This window comes from Pezoporus occidentalis, unplaced genomic scaffold (genome assembly GCF_034315485.1).
Source record: "Pezoporus occidentalis ecotype Australia unplaced genomic scaffold, CSIRO_AGI_Poc_V1 ctg19, whole genome shotgun sequence".
Classification (NCBI taxonomy): Eukaryota; Metazoa; Chordata; class Aves; order Psittaciformes; family Psittacidae; genus Pezoporus; species Pezoporus occidentalis.
Genome location: NW_026913748.1, coordinates 3588293 through 3615677, shown reverse-complemented (window position 1 = coordinate 3615677; position 27385 = coordinate 3588293). Strand labels below are relative to the sequence as shown.

General features: G+C 39.0%; 1 protein-coding gene across 5 annotated transcripts in view; it reads right to left on the bottom strand.

Moving 5' to 3' along the window:
- Positions 1-27385, bottom strand: part of DGKI (diacylglycerol kinase iota) — a 206078-nt gene that overhangs the window by 43805 nt on the left and 134888 nt on the right. For all 5 annotated transcript variants that reach the window (XM_062616484.1, XM_062616481.1, XM_062616478.1 and 2 more), the window contains 7 exons: positions 26598-26698; positions 16249-16328; positions 14353-14397; positions 9152-9221; positions 7623-7663; positions 5901-6028; positions 5213-5338 (listed from right to left, as the gene is read on the bottom strand). In XM_062616484.1, coding sequence (XP_062472468.1) covers positions 5213-5338; positions 5901-6028; positions 7623-7663; positions 9152-9221; positions 14353-14397; positions 16249-16328; positions 26598-26698 — 591 coding nt within the window. The remainder of the gene's footprint in view (positions 1-5212; positions 5339-5900; positions 6029-7622; positions 7664-9151; positions 9222-14352; positions 14398-16248; positions 16329-26597; positions 26699-27385) is intronic.

Genomic DNA, 27385 nt, shown 5'->3' with positions numbered 1-27385 from the left:
TCCTGGGTTTGAGTAGCTTTGTACTGAACTGACTATACAGACAAAATAAGAGTTTTAAACTATTTCTAGCAGGGCTTGATTGTAAAAACATAGGGATCTTAACAAAGAAGATACACTTCTTTTTGCCAACCAAATTCCACTATTTTTAAAAGCCTTTCTATAGTTTGTCAGGCTGAAATTGTTTTCTTGATGGCAAGAAATGAAGCTTCAAGAAAACTTATTCAAGCAATACCAAAATTTTGCTAGCCTTTCATTGTTACATTGTAAGTTTTTAAGGGAATAAGAAGGGCAGAATTACATCTTTAGATCCACAGGCACATATCCTCAAGGTAGATTTCCAAAGGAAACCAATAATTATTTCTTTATTCCTCACTGAAAAATCTCTAAAAACAATGAAGGAGGCTAAAATCTTGAAGTATCTGGAGTGAATTAATATCCACAAGAGGGGCATAAAGTACATGAAGCACATTCTTTTACCACACCTGGGAACTAGAGCTGTCTTTGTCAAGAAGGTCTCTAGAAATAAAGGTAGGAGAAGATTTAAGCAGCAAGAGAAGGGAAGATTTCCTAATGGCAGACAAATTGTAGTCTCTGTCTGGAATGTGCACAAGATTTTACATATTGTGACTGCATCATGCTGACAATACAGAGAGCTTTCAAAACACAGGACCAGACCCCACACTGAGATGCACCACTTTTGCCCACTCAGTCTCACTCAGGGAATTTACTTTCCCTTAAACCAATTTCTTATCTATTTGTTAGATTCTTCTTTTTTTTTTTATTTCTTCAAAATACTTTCCCTATTTAAGCCGTGTGTACCTTTCCCTGAACCATTCTGTTCTCTTTACATCACTTTTCCTCCTCTTCGAGTTCACATCTTTCCTTTCACTAACACCCTCTCCATTTTAATATCACTTTCCTAGTGAGAGGTGAAGAGCTGCTTTAGACAAATTTTCTCATGCTCCACTTCAAGGGAGTGAGAATGGTGCCTTGGCAAGCTACTTGTGAAGGTATCTAAGATAACAGAAGAGAAAGAAAAGGAAGAGTTGAGCGTAAACAGACACTGAATTTTGTTATGCTCTCATTTTCTTTTAAGGACTACACAGGAGCATACAGTGAAGGTGAGATGGCGATTTATGCCTTCACTCAAATGAAAACTGTTTGAAAGCAATCAGTACTCATGGAGCCTCATCTGGGATTTTGTACAATGGAAAGTAATTTGTACAGCTGTCCAAATAGCTGGTTAAAACGTACAAGCTTCACTCTATCTATCTTGAAAAGGCAGCTTGAACTAGATTTGAACCAGGAAACTAATTCAGATTTTGCTATCAAACATACAAGGGCAGACTATCAGCCTGTTTAAGAGCTGATACTGTGTTTTCCAATGCAAGTGTTTTGGGGAAACATTTTGATTTTTCAAGTTTCCACCAACCTGTGAAATTTTAAAGGTTCGCTACCAATAGGCAGCAGCTCCTCCCTAGCATGTCTAAAGTCTCTTTATATTTTCTTGACTTTCACTAGATGAGCATTCCTTCTCCTTTCTGCATGCAAATTTGCAACCCTGATGCTCTTCTCACCTTGTACCACACTAATATTTCTCTTGGGAAAAACAAAAAATAATAAATAAATGACATAAAACCAAAGCCTAAACCACCCTGTAACATCTGCACTGATTTCCTGGGCAATGATCTGATTCCTGTAGCTGAGTTAAAACATTTGGCATTTAGCTGTTTTCTTCTTTCCTCTCAGTAGCTAGGCTATTATTGCCTCATAAAGCAATGCCTGGGTGGTATTATTAGCTAATTAATGTCTATTTGGTGTAAAAGGCTGCAGCCACCTTCCAGCCTCTACAGGCATTTTTTCTTCCTCTTCCTGACAGGACCAGATGGCATTTTGGCCAACCTTCACCCACCCTTCACAAGCCATGCATTCAATTCAGACAATGCCGCTAGCAGTTGGACAGATGCTAAAAAGGTGGTTCTTACAGCCCCAAACAATGCGAAAATTAATGACTTTAATTAAAAGATGTAGGTCAAACTTCTACCAGCATATAGTCATCTTTCCAATTTTGTATGCTGTTGAGGTTTTTATTTTATTTAATTTCTCAGCTTTCATTACATAACAGGGTGATAAAAATGTAACTAGGAAGAGAAATACCTGGCCAGCAATGAATGCTTGCAGCAGGCAATGAAGGAATGTTCATCCCCATCTCGCTGCACCATTTAACTGTAAGATAAATCAGGATGATGATCCAATTCATGTTTAAAGGAGGAATCCAAAAACATTTTCAGTGGAATCAAACCAGAATACTTCGCTCTCTTCACGTTCAAGCACCAGTACTCCAAGTAATTGTCTTCCTGTTGTTTTTCTTTTGTATGCACTGTTCACACTAATTTGATGTCCCTATTAAGCTACCTGCCCCAGCTCCTGGGTGCTGTAACAAGACACTGTTTCATGTCCTGCCCACTCCACAAATCGTTCACACATCAAAAAGCCATCAGAAATGGAGTAAAACATAAAATATTATTAATCAAAAGCCACCTGAAAATTAACTAATAGGAAGCTTTCTTAATTAAAAACAAAAACATAAGTAATTTTCTCTTAGAAAGACTCCTGCTTCAAAACCATCACATACAAATTAATATTTACTCCAATAGCTTGTGATCAAAACCAGCACTAAATATCATCATTACTTTTAGATCACATATTTTTTTCTATTTTTTCATTGATTGAAATAATTTAACCTATCTTTTTATTTGCATAATAAGGTTGCCTGTTTCTTGGTTTCCAGCCCTCTCTTTCAAAGTCTTCTTGCAATGGCCTCCCAGGAACCCATTCTACTTCACAGTGGCCATACGTAGAATAAGAAGCCCATTGTTACTGGCCATTTCTGGAAAGTTTGTTGTAAATCTGCATCATTCAGAACTTCTGTTGGAGAAAATGAGGGGAGAAGCCAACCCTCCAGAGCAGCATTCAACTGCCTTTACTGTAATAATACCTTGCTTTTTCTACTGCAATCCCCTGCCTCATTTACTATACACTTTCCAGCCTGGCAGTAAGTGAGGCAGTGTCTAAACTTCAGAGCTTGCCTCTAGATTCAGGACAGAAGCAGCCACAGACTCTTTCCTCCATGTCCCTTACCGTCTCACTCACCTCTTACCTATCTGCAACCCATGTCCTCCTGTATCAGATGAGAATTTGATTTCCCAGACATCTGTATCTCCCCTGCGCTCCCAATTGTCAGCTCCCATCCCCTAACTCTGCTCCCCAAGTTCCTGCACACACTCTCTTTCTGCTTCTACTCCTTTCACTTTTTCAAATCACTTCTCGCACTGCAGAGGGGCATAACACCTCCATGAGCATGTGCAGACAGAAACTTCTGAAAGCAAAGCTTTTGAACCTGAGGTGTCTCCAAAGTGCATGAACAACCTCATGAGCAGGGCAAACTCAGGAGTACTTAACTCAAGACAGCAAAGGCATCTCCCTGGTATTATGGTGACACTTTATTAAATGTCGAGTCTCCAAAACTTCATTCCAATGAAGTTCATTCCACTACCAGCACTAAAATGCCTCAGGATACAACTGCTGGATTTATTTTCTTTTTTTTTAATTTAAAGCAGCACATTTCCCACAAATCTTGTCTTCAGAAACAATGAGCTTTTGTCTAAGTTTTAACTAAAAGAAAGAGAGAAAGAATCAGTCAAAGACTGAATCTTACCATGAAAAATTTCAGGCAAAACAATTAAAGCTTAGAGAAGCTATAAAGAAAACAATTTGTTATAGTAGGTACTGACAGATATATTTACTCTGAGCAGTGCTACTGACTTTGCTTGCAATTAATAAATCTACCAAAAATAATTGTTCCAGCAAAACAAACATTTCCAGTTGCAATGATGTAAACAAAAATGTTCCTCTTATCAATTAGAAGTTAGTCCACATGTTGTCACCATCTCTCCACACTGCCTAAAAGTGTCTAAGCATCATTTTGCTCCCACCTTTGCCAGCTCCAATTTGCAGGCCCTGCCATTCTAGTCTGTGGAAAACAGAACCTGAATTCACCATCCTTCACATTGCAGAGCATAAAAACAAGAACTGATCCAGAATTGCTCAGGCTAATGGGAGAAACCTAGGTGAGTGTCTCTTGGCAGTACTATGAGGATCACCTTTTCTTGCCATAACATCTCCTCCTGCTGCCAGCAGTTTCCTTTTGCTGGGAAGTTCTAGGCTGTAGCCAAACAGCTACGCAGTCTCCCATCCACACTGCATCTGCAGTGGAGCTGTACCCAGCAAGCACTTTGCAGCCCCCTTCCACACACACCCAAGACAGAAAGACAAACTGAAACAAGGACCACATGGTCACTATTTCTGATTTTTCTATAGTAAATTTTAAAACCCATCTGTAGGGATTCAGATACAGTAGAACTAGAAGGATAAAGCAGAAGTATATATAGAATTATAGATTATGTACCCGGGGGGAAAAACAACCCCAAAACACTAGAAATTTTCAAAGCCAACAATAGAGTTCAGACAGGTGCCTCCCATCCAAACTTTAATGGAGATTTTACAGATCAACTGCTGGTTTTGAAAACCTAAAGCAAAAGGACCAAAAAGCTGAGAGCCACTTCTGATATAGGCAAGAAGAATGAGAGAGACTCTTACACAAATCTGAACATGACAAGCATGATTGTGGTGGTAGAAAAGACTCTTACAGGTAGGAAATATCAGCAAGAAAACCACTGTTTACACATGCTACACCAGCAGTGGTATTTCTGATTCAAGATTATATAAAAGCTATTGCCTACATCTCTTAAAGTCTCTTAAAGTAAGCAGCAATTGTAGAGTCTTCTGCTTTGTTACATTGCATCAGAGCTACCTTAAGGATGAGTGCTTTGGTCTTTTTCATAGCTATTTGCTATGAAGGTTCCTTTAGCGGGAACTTCGTCATCCAAAATAACATATTTACTTTTGGAAACTTGGATCTAGGTTTATTAAGAGTGCAGGGTGCTACAGGGAAAAATAAAACAAAAGCAAGAACATATAATAATGGAGAAATATGAAGAAACAGAAAGGAAGAGCAAAAGAGAAGCAGCAAAAGGACTTCCATAATTTCAACATGTTCACACAATCCATTAAGCTTAAAGCAGCCATTAGAAGTTGTCTGTGGTAATGGTGACAGTGCATCATTAGGAAGAGAAATGCAGAGGGTTCTTACTGCAGCATATGTGTCTGGTTGGCATCCTTTTGTTTGTCAGGTACCTCGTAGTGTGGGGAAATCTTGCCAAGGCCACTGTCACTCAGCATCCTCTTTCGGACTGCAGGGTTCCACCGATCTGATATTCTAGGGAGGGAAGAAGGAAGGAAGACATTTACACCTCAGAAATTACCTTGTGTGCTCCACTTTGAAGCTGTCTTATGCTTACTGGCTCCCAGAACTTTTCAGCCCATAGCAAGCTAAAAGAGCTCAGTTCACTGTGAGTACAAGACTCACTAAAGACAAATAGGACTGTTTCTTGTCTGCCCAGATGATGAGAAGAAACAGAGACACTTTTACTATCATGCTTAGGTAGAAAGGGCTTCAGGGCCTTATACAGTGGTATCAGATCCCTGACCATGCAGAGAAGGGGTTTGTAACTCAATGGGTACAGATTTATGGTGGAGCACAGTCAGGGAGTGTGAGAAGACCAAAAGGTGCCGAAGTGCGTTAGTCCTGCTGTGTGCTCCAGGATGAAATAGATGTTATTCCACCGTCCTTCTGTCATTGCCATGGCTGTATCTGATCCTGTCAGCTCTCCTCCTAAGATCTGCCCTCACACATCTCCCAGTCCTTCAGAAGAGGGAACTAGAAAAGGCATGTCCAACTCTAATATACCTGTGGAATGCTAGATCCCAGCACCACTCACCCAGAGGCCTGCTCCACTACCAGATCAGGCATTCCTGGTGGTGTCCCCACCTGCTGTGACATTACCATCTCTGGGTCCAGAATAAAAATCTCGTCCTGTGAAATTTCCGTCACAAAGTGCAAATGTTCCTGTTGAAGTGATAGAAGGAACAAGTAATGAGCCTGTATCATCCCTGGTCTCTCAGAGCACCCAGGTGGCTATAAGAAAGTTGGGTTCACATTAGGATCTCTGAAGAGCATTCATGGGACTCTGTGTATTTATATAAGTGCACACACATGCACTCTCCCTAAAACCAATGCCACCACAGTCACCAATAAATACTCCAGTGATTTCAGGCCAAACAAGATTCCCAACCAGCAAACTTCACACTCACAGCAACACTTAAAAGGCTGCTACTTGGTGGCACTTCGTCATTCAGCTGGAAACTGGAAGCCTACACATAAAGTCAAAGTCTGCATTGCAAAATGAAAATGAACACCTAATGTTTGTTCTCCTATGATGGCTGACAGATATTTTCATTGTCTGGGGATATTCTCCCAGACTTCCACTGCATTTATGACTTCCACTGCTTTTATATTCTGGTTTCACCTCTCCATTACCAAAGATTTCTCTCTCAATTCCTCTTTTTTTTTGGGATTAACACTGAAGGTTCATTGTCCTTCAAAAACCATCAAGTGTGAGTAGGCTTGTCTATGTAGGCAAAACTTCCCATCATTTGTGCACTGGGACTATCACACAGTATTGATCTTTTCCATCACAGAAACACAGGGCAAATGAGTGGGAGGGAAAGATGACCATCTGTACAAAGCCAGGTATTGAAGAAATGCAGAATAAGCCAAACAGAGTAACATCCTCCAGTTTAACCTGTAGCAGCACCTTCTTCATCCTTGTTTTCCAAATGTTAAAGTGCAACTTTATCAAAGCATTTATATCACTGTGCAAACAAGTCCCATGGTGGCTACATGCAGACACTGAACCTGGGACTTCTGAACTAAAGCCATAGCTCCTTCTGCTTGAACTAAAACACCAGCTGCTCTTGCTAGGAAACAGTCATATGTTCATGTGATTCAGAAACGGCTTACACAGTTCTCAGGGGAACCAGATACAAATGACCACTGTGCTAAATCAACAGTCTGCACTTAATACTGAGCCACTAATTGGCTTGCTCTGGCTACAAATCAGAAACACCAAAAACTCTGCAAAAATTTCAAAGTGTTTTTTAGAAAATATATTCAGACTGTCAGATCTATACCACAGGTTTCAATCCAACAGAGCTACATTCTGTTTTGGGGTTCTTTGGGAATATTTGATACAGCTGTGCTTGTAATTCTCAGCTTGCAACATCACCTTAATTTTCACATTACACATACAGGATCAAGACATCTGGTGAGTAAAAGCATCATTGAAAAGATAAACTCAAATACCCTGGTGCCACATAGATGCCCCTGGTAACATTCGATAAGGATGATGAATGTAGAACATTCTGATCTGTACATCAGATTTGTAGTAATAGAAGGGCAGATTGTCAGCAGATATAAAACTTCAATGAAACAATGTGAATTACATCAACTGCAAAATGGCTCAGAATTTTTTCTCTACTTTTCCCCAGACATCAGTAGCATTTTATAATGCACAAGAGGAATAGCAGATAATTCATTTTAAGCTGCATTTGACACAGCTTTAAAAAAACCCTACAGAAATGGTAACTGAATAAAGATTTACCTGAGATCTGTCAATGCGGTAAAAACGATCAGCAGAAGTTGCTGCAAGACAGAGAAACAACAAAACTGCAGTGAAGAAAATGGCCTGAGCAGAACTACATGGACAAGATGGGCTGAACTAATATCACTACCACTAAGACAACCTCTGTGTTAGGAAGTCACAGTGGTTTCACAAGAACACAATCTGATTCATTCATTAAATCCATGTTCTTATCCCTTTAAATGGTGAATTTAAAGGTTAGGCTTAACAAAACATTATTCAGTGAAATTATTAACTTGAAATTGATATTTTAAAAATATATAAAATGGATTTCAGGCTTATAAGAAGAATTGATTACATTAAAATATGTGACAGAAAATGTTGCATTGTTTTGATGAGAATGTAGTAAGCATATAATAAAATCAATGGGTCTAATAGGATTAATTCAATTTTTGCATCTAAAGAACAATAATGTGCTTGAAAGTTCTTTGTATATCAAATGCATGGCCACAGATACTCATCCTGAATTAGCACTCAAGGAAAATGCATGCTACTCACAAAAGCTCACATGAAGGTAGATTCGCTAAATAATAACCTAATATGAACCTTATCACTGCCACATAATTTACATTACTAAACTAAAAGCATTTTTTTCACCTACAGTGTTCTTCATCAGATGCGATTTTTTTTGTTTTTTGTTTCTGCTTTGCATTTAGTTTGGCCAGTAAAATCAGATTCATTCACTCTGGAGTTTTGACACAAGAGCACAGTGATGTAGCATTGTAGGTTTTGGCACTGCAAGGGAATATCAAATCCCTAAAGACAAAACCTGAATGTATCTATCCACCCAGCTTTCTCTAAAACCCAAACAGATTCTCAGTATGATTTTTATCGATTTCCCTTATGAGACACAAACAAGAGTGATTAGAAATTGCCAAGGAGAAATTGGTTTTGTTTAAAACAATAACAAATTCAGTTTTCCCACACTGAAGCTTTTGCAAAAGCAGATGCTTTTAGCTGCTAATTTCAGTGCTCTGGAGCCTGATGTAAAGCCCAGATAAGCTGTCTGCTTTGTCAAAGTCTGGGTGAAATACAAGTGCAGCTCTCCAGGGAGTTACATCAAGCGCAGCCTTACAGGAAAAGGGAGGTACATTTCTATCACCTAAACACTATAGTATTTTAAAGAGAAATAAGAACGCAGCCTTACCAGCTGCAGCACATTGCCACAAACAGCTGCACTCTGACTCCAGACAATGCCATGCAGTAAGTGCTGCTCATCACAGCAGAGATGCTAAACCTTAAACCTCTAATCAGCCTTAGCAAAACATGTCTCCTTGGGGTGACAAAGCTACAGCATTTTGTTTGTTAGATGAAGGGCCTGTTTTATTTTTCAGGGGGGAAAAAGGGGTTCTTAGCCCCTTTTTCACCTACTCAGTGTAACAAGCAGAAACAGTTACTCTGCCATAGCAATACTCTTAGGTGCACTATCCTTCACGTGCACACCGGAAGCAAGCAGTATGCTAGGCACAAGAAAGGGGAGATGTACTTACCATCTAGGAAGCACCATCTAGGAGAGAGCCTCTGAACAGAAAGTACTCTGGGGAAAGAGCTTTCCTGGTCCTGGATAGGGCAGAGAAATTACATTAAAAAAGAATAAACTTTTTTTTTTCCTCTAAAAAGGACTATTTTATAGTCTCTGCTTTTCTTTTCATTTTGCTGTACTGATATTGGACAATGTGCAAAACCTAGATAACTCAAACCCACTGGATTTGCTTCTCACTGACATCAGGGTTTGGCTGTAATATAGAAAAGAGTAAACTGATATGGTTAGTTTCATCCACATCCTCAGCTATCACCTTCCCTTCAGCTCAAAATACCGAAAAGCTCTGCATCAAAACCAGCTTTCTCAGCTAACTACAGCCCCACTTATTTGTGGGGACACAGAAACAGAGAGAGGTGAAAGAAGTCAAAGACACACATCACTATTACACAGCCGTGAACTTCAATTATATTTCCTTCTTCTGTGTCTGTCACCTTCCTTTATTCCAGCTCCAATTTTTTTTACACTCTTTCCCTCCTCCGCTGATCTGCCACTTAAAGCAGTTATCCACTCTGCCTGCCTCTGGTGTGTTCCAAATTCACATAAAAGTAAAAAAAAAAAACACATTATCTTCTACACTCAGAATATAAAGAGTGCAGACCTGGGGACCACCACCAGCCAAACAGACAGACATCCTGCATCAGTGTGTTCCCATTCTGGCTAAGAACACCTGTTCCTTGAGAACCAACAGATATTATTTGAGGAGCCACACCAAATGAGTGGGGAGGAACAAAGACCTTCTTCCTGACCTGTACTCACAAAGGAGTCAAACAGCTGCCCCTTGCTTTTCAGCTCTCACTGAGCTGGAGAGGTAAAAGGGATCTCAGAAAGCAGAGGGTGGTCATGGCTCTGCTCCATGCTTCCAGTGAACGGTCAGCCGACTTCCGAAAGCCACTGGGACAACATTACTTTTAAACACAAATAGATCTGCACAGGGCTAAGCACAATGGCATGGATCTCAGGCACACATCCAAAATCTCTATAGAGCCAGATTCTATCCTTATTTGCATCTTGGGCAGTAAAACCAGCACATCTGCTAATGATGTAAATTCAGGCACAAACTGGCTCAAGTTTAAACTTTACTCCTCCTTCAGACAGCAGATCACAGAATGATACACCAAACCACAAGGCAAGAAAAGAAAAAGAAGCAATGGGGAGGAAAGGTACCTTTGAAAAAAATATTGCTGAGTACAGAAAGCCCATGGGCATAGATCGGTGAAAACAGACCAGAATACAATGATATCTCACTGGGGCTTCTCAGAATACCACAGAGGAGCCCACCACCTTTCCTGGCAGCACTATGCAGGACAAACAACTGTTGCATTGGGAATTGCACAGCTATATCAGGTCAGTAGTTTTTTGAAGGTCCAGCACCAGAAATTAAAGCTGGCTGAAAGAGTGAGTTCTAGAATGCAATTTCAAGGAATAATGGGGTTTCAGAGAGAAGGGACAATGGGGCTATGAATGCTTAAGTCCCTGGCATAACACAGAAATCCACTAGTCCAGCCTGAGCTGCAGCAGACCTTTAGAAAGGCACCCTTTAGAAGCCTAAGTGAGAGACTCCAAGTAACAAACTCTACCATTCCCTCAGGCAGCTGGCACCATGTACGTGGTTTCAAGGAGAAAGCAGGCTTCTTTGTATATAAAAGTGCAGAAACAGCAATGCAAAATTAAAGTTTACAGTGCTTCAAACCAACACATCTGGAACATTCATATAGATTCTCAAAGGTTCAGTTTCCGATATATTTTCCTGTTTACGCTGCCTTGTGTTTATGTCATTAAGAAAATCTAGAAGTAATAGCTATTTCTCAGAAATTAATCTTACTTTTTTGCAGAACTGGCTTATTTCTAAAATACTTCTTAGCTGAGTAGCCATGTGTGAGAAAAAGTTATGAAAAAAATAAAGAATGTGTCAACAGAAAAATGGGAATTTAATCAATTCAATTCCCAGGCTGGTGGGAAGACTATGGGGAAGAAGTAATTTGCTTTTTTAAACTGAAGAAAATCTCAGAGAATGCTGAAGGACGTTGTCATTTCAGTCAGACTTGGTAAAATAATTTCCAAAGTGAATACAGAGCAAATGATGCCCTTATATGTTAAGAGGCAGACATTGTTCTTTGATTTACTTAAAAGCATCTGACACTTTTTCAGCTACCTGATTAAAAATGAGCTCAGGCTGATGTTGTTCAGATATGTACCAGTTCTTACCTTCCCCAGCTTCTTGGTCACCAAGGTGCCTGCGTGCACTATGTGTTGTTTTTCAAGTAACTCTGATAATAATTAGCATTTTGATGGACACTCATTTCTCAGCTAGATGAATGCATATCAGTGCTTGGCATGATACTGCTACAAAATGTTATTAATTTCATTTGGTATCATGACAGCTTTTGCAAGACTCATCTTATTAGCTTCTGTCTTGGAGATTGACTGGAACTTTCTTTACTGCCTTTCCTTTCTGGTTATCCAGGACAGAAAGGCAAAGATAACTCCAGACTCATTTGTTGTTTCTTCAGTGCCCTAGAGTTTGGCTAATAGTCCTGGCAACAGATCTTGTTTGATATGTTATTGCAGGAACCTACAGACTTTGCTCTACTAAAAAAAATACATATGCATATTACCTTCTGATGCACGATATCTGTGTTTGTAGCTACCCTGGCAAAAATAAAACAGCCTCATTTTTTTCCCATATTTAGACTCATGGATTTTACTTGATCCCATAAAACTTGCTCAGGTTTTTGTGCAGTTTTTTATCTCCCAACTTCTTTGCATTACAGGAGAGATGAAGACAGTGATAACATAGCAGTCCATAAAGTGAAATTACATATCTCAGTGGTTTAAGCATCAAAATTAAAATACATCTGTCTTTCTCTAGTATGGGCTTACGGAGCTGTGGGATGGAGTTATGGATTTACTTGTATGGCAACTGAGGTGTATGTGGGAGAGCCAAGAGTTTTCTGAAATCCACTAGGTTTGCTAATGTCTATATATCTACATGCACAAAGCTTAATAGAGCTTAATATTTATCCCACTGTTTGCAGAAAGGTGAGCAAAGGCAAAAGGAAGAAAACATAGAAAAACAAAGGTGCATACTCAAAGGGTAGACTATACAAAGAGGAGAAATGAGTGAAAATTCATAGACCTAGCAAAGTACATAACGCTGGAAAATGAAGATAGAGATAATGCTAGTAAATGCAAATTCAAGTCACAAATTATATATTGTGATATGTTCCTTTCAAGACTTATAACAGTTCAACTGCAGAACTAGCTTGGGAAGTCTCAGGTCCATGAGAATGATATTTTTTGAGCAGTAAACTTATTAGAGAAACAAAACAGAATGAAAACTAACTCTAGCATAATTTATCTGAGCTTGTTGATGATTCTGCTGACTCTCAATGTTTTGAGCTGCAAAGGAATGACACAAGAGAACTGCATTTAAGAGTCTTAAAAGTACCCGTGACACCTTATTAGTGAGGTAAGAAGATGGTGCCATCAACTCAGATATTCATGCTCTTTTTTTCCTGGTTTTCCCCCTGGTTTTCCCCCCTTTTGCATTATGTGGAGGGGAACCAACAAACATGGAACAATCCTCAAATTAACTTTACAAGATAGTTTTTAGGAATGACCCACTGAGAATAAACCAATGTTCAAAGAATCAGGATAAAACAAGTACTGAAGAAAAGACACAGAGGGTGGTGCATTCAAATGGAAGTATCATTAAAAAATGATAGTATATTAGGGATTTCACACTGATGTGCACTAGAGAAGATGCCTAGACAATTAATTTCTATACTGCTATGACTGCAGTGGTTAGAGCCAAGTATGGAGCTGATTTCTGACATTTTATACTCTCTTTTGGCCCTCTCCATACACACAGATTGAGCTCTTCATTTTACCTCAGGCAGTTTCCTACACAAGGAGCAGTCAGCAACCACTTAGGTTAATTTATAATGAGTGGAACAGAGTAATACATGCTGGTTTATTAGCCAATTCACTAGACACTAACACTGCTCTGAAACTCAGTTCCTGGGCAATGACTGATACAAATGTAAAAAATATGAGGTTAAAATTGGGCAGGGAAATGCAGAAACAAACCATGAGCTGGAATGAGGAACACAGCTCCAGGAAAACATGCCAAATTGCATTTTCTCATAGTGTCTTTTCTGCATTCAGCGCATTTACAGGCATTTTTGCTAAACTGAAATTCTGTATCACCTAGGTAATCATTAAGCCCCAAGAAATTATCTGCAATTTCATTGCAATGGGTTCCTCTCAGCTGGATGTCTGTATGCTTTCCCAGTGAACTCATTCCTGCTGCTCCCAAACAAGACTCGCATTGTTAAATCTAGGAAATGGCTACTGAGACTATGCAAACTTGTCTTGTGATCTTAGGTGCTGTGGCAACTGACCATGGTTTGTGTCAATTCTCAGTGCTAATGTCAGATCAGCTCGGGAGTCAGCAGAGTTAGTCTGAGTTAGTTTACTCCAAATTTAAGCACTGTGCAGTGCAATATTTTACTGAGAGAAATATACATTCCAGAACAGTGCTTCCAACTGTAAAGGCAAGTTCTGTATTGCATAACTTGTAGAATAATGTTGTAAAATGTACAAAGAGAGCAATTTTAGAAACTAGCCACCTAAAACTAGAACCCGTTTGTCACATGCAAAAGACACATTTGTGCCCAGGATGGAGCAAAAAACTACTCTGAAGATTATGCTAAACTAAAGGTAGATGACTGCGGTGCACACAGTTATTAAGGGGTTAGGCCTGCGAGCACACCTTTTGTCTTTTATTACTTCAGCTATGCAATATAACATGTTATTGTTCAGTTTCTCAGAGAAACACTTTTGTCCTTTGTCTCACAGGTCACATTCTCTCATTCATTTCAGTATGCAAGGCACTGCTATTGCAATACTACTCACATTATCATGCTGTGCAAATTTTAAATACAATTCCATAAGGTTTGCAAGGAAAAGGATTGTCCGAGGAAAGGCAGAAGGAAACTCCTCCATTTGGGGGTAAACGATAATCAGAAATTCATCTAACATACACGTATCTAACAAAAAAAGGAAACCTGGCTTCAAATACAAAGAGTGCAGCCCAAATTGCTAACCCTTTTTTTGTTCTGATACTACAAGGAAAGTTTATCTTACCTGGTAATGAACTCTCTGTGTAGTAGAAGTTACTGACTGTAGGTCCTAGCAGGAGGATGAAAGACACAGCAATGATGAAAAAGATTAAAACAACAAGAACTGCTTGTAGTTTTATTATCTGAAGTAGTTGGGAAACACAAATAATTTTGAAAGTATTTCTCACAGGTTTTAAACATATGAAACAAACACCACTAAATAGTCATGGAAAGCTCACCTGAAGCTTAGATTTGCATGCATTTGGTAAAAAAAAACAGGTTTTAAAATATTGAGGTTATGTTAATGGCACTTTACCATATCACAGAGGTATTTATTCCATGGAAACTATCAAAATTTAGAGTGCCAGCAACAAAACATGCTAAAATCTATAAATTTCTATTGTAATTTTTTTTTTTTTCAAATGAGTAATTAATGCACTGAAGAAAGCCACGGGCAGTTACCCCTGTTTTAAGACAACTTCATGTCAGGGAAGTCATATCAGAATGGCCCTGATATTTAGCACGGTTAGGAATCTAACTTATTTTAATGAAGATTTTCACAAACAGTTTTAGCTCATGACATAGCCTACCAAGAAGCCTGACCTACAGACCATAGCTCCCCAGTTGGTATGCAAGTTGGCAGAGTGTAGAAAACCTTGGCATCTCCATTCCCAGCAAATGGGTCTGAGCCAAATTAAGGACACAAAAAAAATAATAGTAGCACAAACCCTGCAGAAAATTGGAGAAACACAGTTTCTCCACAACTACTATGAGTAATTCAACCAGAACTTCTACCTGTGCTTACTCAAGGGCTGTACTACTCACCACCTGATACTTGCCATTAAGTTGCCTGAGCTTAGTATGAGATCACATTTGTAACCTGCTGAGAATATCATCACAATTATTTCATTGTAAGTTCCCAGCACAGAATACTTCAAATAGGTATCACCTTACAATGCTGTTTTATGACTGATAGTAATAGCACAACTGAAGTCTGAATATTCAGAACTGCAGTTGATGAAAGGAATCCTGGCTGACATGCAAAAAAGCAAAAGCCAGGAGTGAAATACTAAGACCCATATTCAGGTTGCCAGTGCAGAGTTTCAAAACCACAGGGAAGCCAGTGGCTCCTAAAGAGTCCAATGAGAGAGATGAGGTTCATAGCTCCTGTATAAACTGGACAACCTATTTAGAAAACTACATAATGTCCTCACATATGTAAATGATGTTGAGAAAGATCAGTAAAAGATTAAAACCAGAGACAGTATGTTAATGAAAATCCTTTAGTTATATTGCTAAACGTATACACACCACAATTTGGAGTCTCCTATTCCCAGGCTGTATTGTAGAATGATATCTCAAGACAATAAGGGCAACATTATTATTAGCTGCATCAGTATACTTTTCTGTATACTTGGAAAAACCTAGTTGTTATCTATAGTGTTTATTGGTGTCTCAAATTACTCCATGCCAGTCTCAGAGAATGAAATTTACATAATTAGACCCACTTGAATACCATGTTGTTTATCCTTACATAATACACTTTCTAATCAATAATTTATATAGTTTCATCAAGGTACGTGGAAAGTCCTGGTATTCCATTTCAGTTCAAGGAGAAATAAACATGCCCATCAATGTCAATTCTGTTATAATTTGAAAGGATTCAGTATGATTTTTCATTTCCTGTTTAGAAAATATGTTTCCATGCTACTCCTGCTTTTATTATTATGCATTTTACGTTATCATCATGTACTGTATGATATTATTTTATACAATGACTCTAAAGCTTTACTTTCAGTGGTAGGTAAATTGAAATACTCTCAATATACGGTTGTAGCAACTATTAAATATCTCTACACTCAGAACGGGAAGAAGCAGAATATAGGTTAACAAATGATACCTGAATTCTCCAAAATCTCACCTCTTGTAGACGGTCAATGTACATACGACAGGTCTCCAAGTCACAGTCTCCTCGTACGACTATAATTCCAAGAGGAATGGCTGAAAAATCAAAAGCAAATAAAAACCTCTTTAACCAAAGCCTCTAGAACTTCATAAGATTTACAGTATGCGTCTAGGTTTTGTTGTGGGTTTTGTGGTTTTTTTTTTAATGTTTTAGAAAAGCTTTCTACTATCTAAATCTTAACAGCTATTTAAAAGCAGGAACATATTATTCATCATTAGCTTCACCCATTTATAGTTATCAAAGATTTCAATTTTCAACTCTTTCATACCAACTCTTTCATACCAAAACAAAGATTCAGTTAAATTGCTTACTTCATTTTCTGATGTCAACATCAATTATTAACTGCAAAGAAAGGAACATCCCTAGAACAAGAGTTTAAGGTTTGCTCTTACACACTGAAATAAGAGAGATTTCTTTTTCAGAACTCTTAAAGACCTACAAAAATGATTTAAAGTAGTGAAAGTTACAGCCTGCTTTCAGAGAATGCTGTCCAGCACCATGTTATTTTGATATAAGGCTTCTTTTAAATCAAACCAGACATTATTCCATCTACACTCAAAATTGATGCATCTCCATATTTTCTCAGAGAGAAGAAGAGAACTTGTAAAAATACAGTGAATAATTCCTCTCAGACAGCATTTTTTATAACAGGAGATTTAGGTTTCCACAGCCATTCCATTCTTGCAGCCAAAAAAAATCCCAAACAAACCCACAAAAAGAACAAAAGACAAAAAAGTGTATGTGAGTCCACAAGGAAAGTACCAAGAGAGCTGCCTACTAAGATCTCATTAAATAAAAAGAAAACATATGAAATCTCTTGAGTACTTGATTATCTATAACTGAATCACTGAATGAAGTTCTTTTTTCTCCTTGGAGGTCTTTAAACAAACAATGGCACAAAAAAGTAGGGGAGTAGCAGGAAAGAGATTTAAATCCTCATATGAAGTATCCCAGAAGGAGAAGAGAATATCAACTCATAAACCATTTTGGTAACTGGATAACAAGAAACAACATAAAGTCACCAACAGTTCTGGGATAAATAGAAAGAACAACTGTGCTGCAGCCCTTCCTGCCATTCGAAAGAAACTGATTAAGAGGATGAGAGATTCATCTACTGAGAAGCTCTTCATTCTGATAAGAGAACAAGACAGCACTAACAGTTAATGAGGATTATGGCTCTTATTTTTGTGGCCCATTGAGACTAGAAGCACAAAGAGAAGCTCAGTGGTTTCAGGGAGGAAAGTAGGGGAGCACCTATGGCAGTCAAAGTCCTCACAGTCCTCAGAGGCCAATGCAGGACACTGGGGACACATCAGCAATGCTGCCAGCATCATGTTTGAAAATCAGTTTGAACACCAGAAGAGCTATGAACCCAGGAAAACTAGAAGCAGGGGAAACAACTTTTAATGAGATGCAAGAATATAAAGCAGAGATAGGCAAGAAGATGGAAAGAAGGGAAGAGCTCATGATTCTCCTGAAGCAACACAGATATCCAAGAGTGATGTCAGTCCTCCACATATTCAGAAATGCCAGATGGGAACAGTGCTCATTGTGACCTCCCAGAATGTTTCCTTACAGAATAGGGACTGAGAGACCAGTGAATGGAAGGAGGGCCAATTACGAAATTTGCTTTATGTGCTCTGATGCTCTGGGTTATAGACTGATTCAATTTGCTTATTTATTATTGCTTAACCTGCTCTGACAGGAAACCCTTATGGTCTTTGTAGATACTATTGAATGGCTATCTCATTTCAATTCAGCAGATTCCTCTGCAGCCCTTACTGAAAGAAGCATTTGTTAAATTCATATATAGAACTAAAAAACTGAATTGCAGCAGACACAACTACACCTCCAAAGAGTACTAGGGAGCTACACCACTGGCTCATAAACTGTCCCCACAGATGAAGTCTTTCTTCTGTTGAATTCCTTCCTTCATAGAGGAGTACATACATTTAACAGGGACTACAGCTTTGACATGTCAAAACAACGCAGCTAACACAGAACTGAAATCTTTAGCTATCATCATTTTTGATAGCCCAAAGGAAAATGACCTTATGAACACTTGGAATTTTAAAGACATTCACCAAAATGCTTGAAAAGAAAACAGTAATATGCAATAGATAGCTTAGTGATGACATTTATGGGTTTCATTTAACAATTGAAGAATAAAGTCGTGATTCACAAATTTAATTATGTCCCATCTATTCTTGGTGGTTATAGAACAATTCTGGGCTGGGTGACTTTGTCCTTACAAAGAAACATTCCCAGCCCTCATTTTTATCATAAAACACAGCAAATATGCACAATGCACCACACAGCCAAGATTTTCAATGTGCTTCATTGCTGCTATTTGAAAACAAAAGCAAATCCTTAATGATTGGTAATAGGACTGAAACTATGGGATTGTTGCTCATTCTAAATATAGGGTGGTGCTGTGCAATACAGGCAAAAAGAGTTAATTTATAACAAATCAGTTAAAGGCACAAAATTAATTCACAAGGCACTTGATATCGTTGTGGATGCTTTCATACGGGAGCAAAGAGGTTTCTACATAACTGTGTGTCGGTAAGGATGTGCACGGTAGAGAACAGTGCTGCGAGACACAGTGATTACTAAATATGTCAGGTGAGAGATGAGAAGACAAAGTCTTACATTAAGAGCACAGGCAGTGCAGAGCAACTTTCCCATACACCCACACACAGTCAGCTCCTGCGAATATATGGATACATCCACACATGGGAGCATGCCAAAAATAAGGGATAGTCTCAGATCATGAGCCAAGCCACAACATTCAAGTGCCAGGCATTTTTCTCCTGAGGCGCCTGTTTTCCTGGCCACTTGCATCCAGCTTCCAGTTCTTTTTGTGCCCCTCTGAACAATGAAAAGAACTTTGTCCAGGATCTGTGGATACAGACTCTAATGCTGCAGTGATGAGCAGCAGTGCAATAACCCCAGGAAATCAGACATGTAGACAGTTGCTTCATATTCTGAACCAGTACTGTGGAAAGATTTTTGTTCTTAGCAACACCAACCAAAATCACATATGAGCAGGAGAAGGGTTCATAGATGCAGCGGTATTGCTAGCACGATTCTCTAATTAACTACAAGATTAGTAGTGATTTCTTAAGCCCTCATGAAATTAGCTATGGAATTTATAAACAAACAAATCTTCCACCTATTAACTGCCCATTATGCTGAATACCTAAACCTAGAACTCTTTAATACTATTGAGGACAGAAATGGAAGAAGCCTGAATATGCTGCATATGGCACCATGGAGAAAAAATAAAATTCAATTAACTTCCCCATTTATTGTTATGAAAGGATTCAATTTGTGAGCTAAACACACTGATTAACCCACTCAAATCCCAAACAAAACAGCCTCAAGACAGATCATTAAGGTAAATGTAAATGCCACAAAAACTCATTCCAAGTCTGGCACACCTCAGGGGACTGGGGAGATTAGACACTGGGCTGTAAATGTTTAATGTAGCTAATAAAGGATCCTCACTACTGAAGATGTTATAAGAATGTCATTGTCCTGAGGGGTTCCACTGGTATTAGAAACCTGAAGGACCAAATAAATTCTTGGGACAGAATTCTAAAGTATCCAGACATTTATATTAAAGATGTTTGGCTTTCATAGTATGGTTTTAATACAACCGAGTTTGTACAAAAGGATTTTCTTACTACACAAATCTAAGCCATGTGTCTCTTCAGATCCCTTTTATTCACTGCACCAACAAAACTAACCCTTCTTAGGTTTGTTGGTTACTAGATTTTTTTAGCACTAGTGATCCACTTTTAAAATCCTTATGTCAGAAGGTAAAACACAGTGGAGGTTATCAGACTAAACCAGACCACCTTTTAGAAGATAGTCATCCCCTTCAGGCTCTCAGTTACTTCTCCAATGCCCTGCCACAAAAAGGAAGAAGCTCTCTAATTCAGATGAAGAGAGAACTGATCAAAAACACCACACCAAAAAGAACAGGTTATAAAAAGAAAACTATAAAGAGCTGAGAATTGAAACTGGCAGGGAATGGATATTGGGACTAAGACCTGAAAGAAGAGGTCTGTCTGAACAATTAAGAAGGATTTAGGATTAAGAAAAAGAATAGGAAGCAGAGCTGTGAAATCTATAGAAACAGACTAAGACAGGCAGGAAGATCGTGTGTGGGATGGGACAGCCAAAGGGGACAACCGCGACTGAAAAGGTAAGAGGAAAACAAATCAGAAAAGTGATAAGAAAAGGAAATGGGAGAAGTCCAATATGCACAGAAAAATCTCACAGAAAACACAAAGTATAGCATGATTTCCCGGAAAGTCTGAAATGGAACCTAATGTTCTTGTGTCTTCAAACTTCTCTAAGGTAAATATGTATTTATATTTTTTTAGAATAGTGTCCATCTCTTCTAGCTTAAAGGAGACCACAAATTTAGAGACGACAGTTTCCCCACTAGCTCAAAAGACAGAGGACTGATTGTGTTGAATGTAGATATGCACTATGTGGTGTCAAGAGAGAGCAAATTTAGATTAGGTATCAGGAGAAAAGTTCTTCCTGCTGAGGATGGTGAGACACTGGCCCAGGTTGCCCAGAGAAGCTGCAGCTGCTCCATCCCTGGCAGCATTCAACGACAGGTTGGATGGGGCTTGGAGCAACCTGGTCTAGTGGTAAGAGTCCCTGCCCATGGCAGGGGGTTGGAACTGGGTGATCCTTAAGGTCCCTTTCAACGCAAACCATTCTACAATTCTACTATAACTCAAAGATATGAGATGACATTTAAAGGGTCCAGATTTACTCTTTCCACCAAACCTAGGCAAAGGCATACCCTGTTAAACAGATGTTACTATGACTACGAAATCAAGACCTCAAAGTTAGAAAAAGCCAAGATTAAAGTTGCCTATTTTAGCACCTATGTGTATATTCATTCAATTAAAGGCTACCACCTTTAATTATCCAACCACATCCTGTTTTTTCTTCTGTTGGACTCCTGTGTCTTTCTAATCTTTAAGAGAAAGAGAGAGATTTTGTGTGTGTGTCAAAGTGAGAAATGTGATCGACTGTGCTCTCTGGACAAAGCCCACAAGGTCTCATCCATAAAAAGGCAAAAAGATATATGTCCTTCGACACAAGCAATGCCTTTGGCACCTTCTTCTTTGGTATTGTCGTTTCTGTTTCAGTTACAAACATTTATCAGTGGTTTGCATCTACATACACCAGCATGAGAACCTGGGAGCTCAGTGGCAACAGTTTCCAGTATTTAAGTCACTCCTGACTTCTAACCCTCTCGGTTTCGTTTTGCTGGGTGGCTTTAAGCAACCCATCTAACCCTCTCAATTTCAGAACTTATTAAATCATTGTGACAGAATCATTGTGACAGAGAAATGCATGAACTGGTGCTTCCTTTACAAGATGGAAGAGAAGGTTTGCAGCTACACAACCTATCTCACCTAAATCCATCCGGATCAAAGTTGCTTCCTGAAATAAGCACATGAACTTAGGTGGCTAATCTTTGGTGTCCTGACTCCATCTGCTAATTCAGGTTTCCTTCATCATACCACCTAGCAGAAGGTCTTATGATTTGGTCTCCCCTTTACATTATGGGTATTCGGGATGTAAATACCAAGTCCTCAGTGCTAGCCTTTCTTTATTTATCTAGTGATATAAAGAAATCATATGATGTATTCTCCAAATTAACTTCTCCTATCAGATCCCTGAGCTTTAAAGAAACAGAACACATTCTGTAGGTCAAAGATTTCATAAGCTCAAAATGATCCAGCAATGTCAATGTCATGCTTGCAGCCTAGAAAGCCAACCATATGCTGGGCTGCATGGAAAGCAGAGTGGCCATGTTGCAGGAGGTGATTCTCCCCCTCTACTCTGCTCTTGCAGACTGCATCTGCAGTCCTGTGTTCAGCTCTGGGGTCTCCAACATAAGAGGGACACGGACCTGGAGCAAGTCTAGAGGAGCATCATGAAGATGATCAGAGGGCTACAGCAGCTCTGCTGTGAGGACAGTCTGAGGGACTTGGGGTTGTGCGGCCTTCCAGTACCTAAAAGGAGCCTGCAAGAAATCTGGAGAGGGACTTTTTCCAAGGACATGTAGTGATAGCACAAAGTGAAATGGCTTCAAGATGACAGAGAGTAGATTTATACTGGATATTAGGAAGAAATTCTGCACAGTGAGGGTGGCGAGGCACTGGAACAGGTTGCCCAGAGAAGCTGTAGCAGCGTTCAAGGCCAGGTTGGATGGGGCTTTAAGCAACCTGGTCTAGTTGAAGTTGTCCTTGCCTGTGGCAGGAGGTTTGGAACCACATGATCTTTCAGGTCCCTTCTAACACAAACCAATTCTATGATTCTGTGGTTCCCAGACTGTGGTAAGGGCATCACTGGTATGAGGAAGCTACAGTATCTCTGCACCTGTACACATCCCAAATTACAAGCTAGACACTCCATGTACTTGATAAGAACTCCTAGGATGACTCCAAAACCCTCAGATAACCCACTGAAATTCAAAGGTAGACACACATGCATTATAGATATCTGACTAGATACAATCACAGGGAGAGACAAGAATTCAAGGTTAACATCATGTCGTGCTACACCACTCACCCACCCACAAAACAAGGAGGTTGCAGATAAAAGGATTTTTAGATTACAGATAGTTCAATTGTTATACACGTGAAACAATGTTTACTTCAAAAATTGCATTTTAATCTAGTGTACAATTTTATTCAAGAGGAGATAATGGACAGCTGCATCTGTGTAAAAGAAAGTGTGGGAAACCTGCAGCTGTTAGAGCTGAGAGCTATTTCTCAGTTGGGTATGTCATACCCACTGCAGTTGGGTATGATTTGTCCTTAATCTTAGTAATATTGAGCAAACTAAGATTGTTCTGCAAGCAAGGGCATATAAAACAAGAAATTAAAAGCAGTGAAAAATGACATATTCTATTTTAAGTAAAACAGCTGTGCTGTTAGTGCTGATGGTGAGCTATTTCACCACTCCATCTTCATGGTGCAAATGTACAATAGTGTTGGCAAGGACTGCAAAGGGTTGAAGGCTACATGGTCACTAACTTGTTTATGGTTGTTGGTTTGCTGGTTCAATTGTTTTGGGTTTTTTTTAGTTTGATTAGTTTCTGCACATGCTTCCATTGTCAGGAATTTCTAAGTAACTTTTGAAAGGGGATAATAGAGTGTCAAACAGAAAGATTTTGCTATTTTAAAAATAACTCAATTGCTTCCCCACGGTGCTGCTTTGGATCACACTTTCATGAAGTAAGAGGGAATCAGAGAGAGTGCACAGAACATATGCAGGCAAGAGAGATGAAATTACATGCTGTCCATCTAGAAAGAGAAGCCCAACTCACTTTTTGAATATGATAGTCTTGGTTATGGTTATGTAATGTAATGTACAACTATCTTACTGGGTAGAAGTGGTGAAGCAGGTACAAGTGCCTGAGGCATGTATAGGGAGGTGTTAGAGAAGACAACTGCATTTGCAGAGAAGAACATCACAACATAACTAAAATGCTAACATATATCTCTTTCTCAAAAGGGTGCATGAAAGCATTCACCCCTCCTTGCCAAAGGATCAATAAGCATCCACTGTACCATCATCAGTCATCCCACAGCCAATACTGAGATGTTGACAGAAGAAAGAATGAAGGAGAAAGAAGGAGCATGGGGGAGGGAAGAAAGGGTCAATTCAGAAATGGCATCTTGGTTAAGTGCCAGCTGCAGTGACAAGGAAAGTAGAAAGCAACAGAAGGAGAATGGGTTAGAATAGTTGTGCCCTTCAGGGGACAAAATGACATTCTTTAATAGCTCAGGAGGCTTTCAAAATGAGGTGTCTACCTCCAGCAGAGCAAAGATTAATCTTGATGGAACAGTTTGTATGACGAGTTGTAATATGTCAGTAAGTGCAATTTTAGGTGAAGTGGTTGATAGAATCAAATCAGTATTTCAAAGAAACAAGGGGAGTGAAATGTATTTACTGATGGTTAAAATTATACAGATTATTACACTGATGTCAGAGCTTTCCAAACTCTGTTATGGAGACATGAAACATGTAAAAACGATAATAGCGCCTTTGTAATTTTTCTGTCAGGGACAACTCATTATTAACTAGCTTATTTTTCCTGCTCGGATTGCTGTGAGATTCTGGTTTAGTTTTCACATTATTTAGGAAGATCGAAGTGGTTTTAATCCTGTGGACAGGGAATGAATATTAAACATAGTATTCGAGAATTCAGTTGTACATGTTCTGCCAAAGGCTGTACAAATATGTAAACTGAATCTCTGTAAACAAGCATCTAGTGAGACATACATGGACCTGAGAGCTACAGTCATGATGAAATAAGTTAACCACACTTACAGGAACAGGCCAGAAGAAGTGCTCTTGTATTTTGCTAGTGCACCAGTATTATCTGCATTTAAACTTTCAATTCAGACTGACAAAACTTCAGTTGTTCACCTGACATGCAAATTTATTCATTTTCACTCCCCCCAAAATATCTTTCTTTGACAAAGAAAAGAGAGTTGCTTCTCCTCCCTCAGCACATCCCTCCTTCTCTCTTTATCAAGTAACTTTCAGTGACAATGCTCCATGGAATGATTTGCTGATTAGGACATAGAACATTTATTTCATATAAGTATTAAGCATATGATAGACCCAGCCAGGTACTAATCCATAGGCCTACCACCAGAAGGTCGTTTAAAATGTACCCAATTAGCTGTGTCAGAGACTTACTGCAAATGACCGGCCAACGCCCAAAAGCAATCATTTTAACTCTAGGTGGACAAACATCTACTTTTTCAATGAAAACTTCTTCAGCACACACCCAGCACATGAAAAAATGTCTGAGAAACCTAAAGCCAAATCTCAGACGCACTAGGTCATTCTCTGGCATTTTTTTATCTCATCATTGTTATGCTTTTTTGCAGCTGACAACAAATACACATTTACAACTGCAGTGTAAACAGTTGTAAAAAGGTGTATATTTTGTGTCAGACTATGTAAATGGTTTTGAAATACAAAAAAACATACACCAATTTTACATCCATAGTGAGGATAGATGAGGATAGCTCTCTTCAGATGGGAAACCATAGGAAGAACCATGAAATAAACAAGGTTGTTTTTGACAGAGTTGGGTAGATGTGGGTTCAGTGTAGCCTGAAATCTACTCAAGGTCAAGCTCTCAATTTAAACTTGAAGATTCTTCTCCAGTGAGCCATAAATCTCATTCTTCTCAGTCCAGTGATGAAGGTTTTAATTGTTTTAACTATGAGCAAAAATCACTAACAGAAGCTTCATTAAAGGCTGTTAGAACCTATACTAAAATCTAAGCCATTTCAGTTCTTTTGTCAGAAGGTGAGCTGGAAGAATAAGCAGGGGTGGGACTAAAGGAGTGAAACTGACACAGTTTAACTGTCTTTCAATAGTAAGATAAGCAAACCAGTTAAAAGAATTGTCATCCTGTAATTACCAGAGTGCTCTGTATTACAGAGGGAGCTGAAGCTTTGTTGCACAGCAAACTGTTATGCTTGTAATTTTATATGAATAATGAGCCAGATGCATGAACAAGACTATTAAATTGTTATCACTGGCAGCCGTGTCCCTCATTGATTAATGACTCTGTGTGTCACCAAGGAAAGGAACTCCATTTTTAAGTGTGGATTGTCATCATCAGTGTTGCCAGAGCAACCACTGTCTGCTTTTGGCTTACCCCTGTACGTGGCAATTAAACCATTACATGAGGAAACAAACAGCGATTATTCTCTTTAACAGAAAGCTGTTAAAGAATAAGAGACTGAGGAAACCAGATTTGTTTCCCAAGATAAATGCACCTGAGCAAGAATCACATTCAAGGTCAGAGCACACGCTTAATATGAAATTTATCATGGTCCCACACATTGTTTCAAATTTGATGCTAATCATAACAATCTGGAACAGTTTTATACACTTGCAGAAGAACCAACAGAAAGATGTGAATGAAAAAATATCCACAGGTGTTAAACCCACTTATTTTACAGTGAATAAAACCAATTTATAGAACACATAGTTAAGAAAACAGTTGAACTGTCTATATATGCTCTTTATACAGAGATTATTTATAAAGAGAGAATACATGTGTACATACGCACAAATAGATGAACAAACATTCCAAAATGTATGCTTGACCCTGTGCTCATTTTTTTTTTTCTTGTTACTTATTTTGTTTTGGTGGGGTTTTGGTTAATGCAAGATTTATACAGAATGTTCTACCAAAAGCAGCTACAACCAAGCTTCTTCAAACTTACAAGCTTCTCGGAGTTTCTCCTTGTCATAATGTAGCCCCTCATATTCTTGTAAATTGATCCTGTTCACTCTGATCCGCAGGCGATCTGGGATGGAATGAGGACTGCAAGAGAAGAAGAAAGCTTCTTAAACAAAGTGTTCCATTGAAGAGCAAAACAAAAACAGGTTATGAAGTGATTTTAACGTTTTCTGAACATTATAATGAGAGAGGAAAAAAGCAAGCCTCTTCAAGGTTGGGCCAAGTCCTCATCACGCCCATCGCTGCATTTGAGATTATGACTGCCCACTGTACAACAACATAGACATTACACCTTAAGTGATAAGATAGCATTTGCTGTATGTGTGGTCTGGAATCGCAAAGGTTTTCCTGATTTCTCTAATCTCCATATACCTACCCCTCCCCTCTGCAGTTTGCCTTTTTGTGCATCCCTTGGCCCCTACCACAGCCAGTAGATGTGCCAAGCTGTGGTTCAAGACACAGATGCTTTCTTGGGAACCCTCTCAGGACAACCATTCTTCTGCCCATGAGAACATCCACCCTCATTCCTGGAGGATCGTTATTCAGCATCTCTGTTCTGGGAAACAGGCAACAGAAATGTGGCAAAGAACTGGAATTCCAGAGTAGTGAGTCCAACACGTAGAACCCAGGAGGACTTTCAAAAGCAAGTAACAGTACAGGAACCTCATTTCTACATAATTCAGCCAGATCTAGATACTTCAACTGTCTATATAATTTTGAAGCACTCAATAGGTCCCTATCTATAAATTTAAGCATCAATATACTGATAGA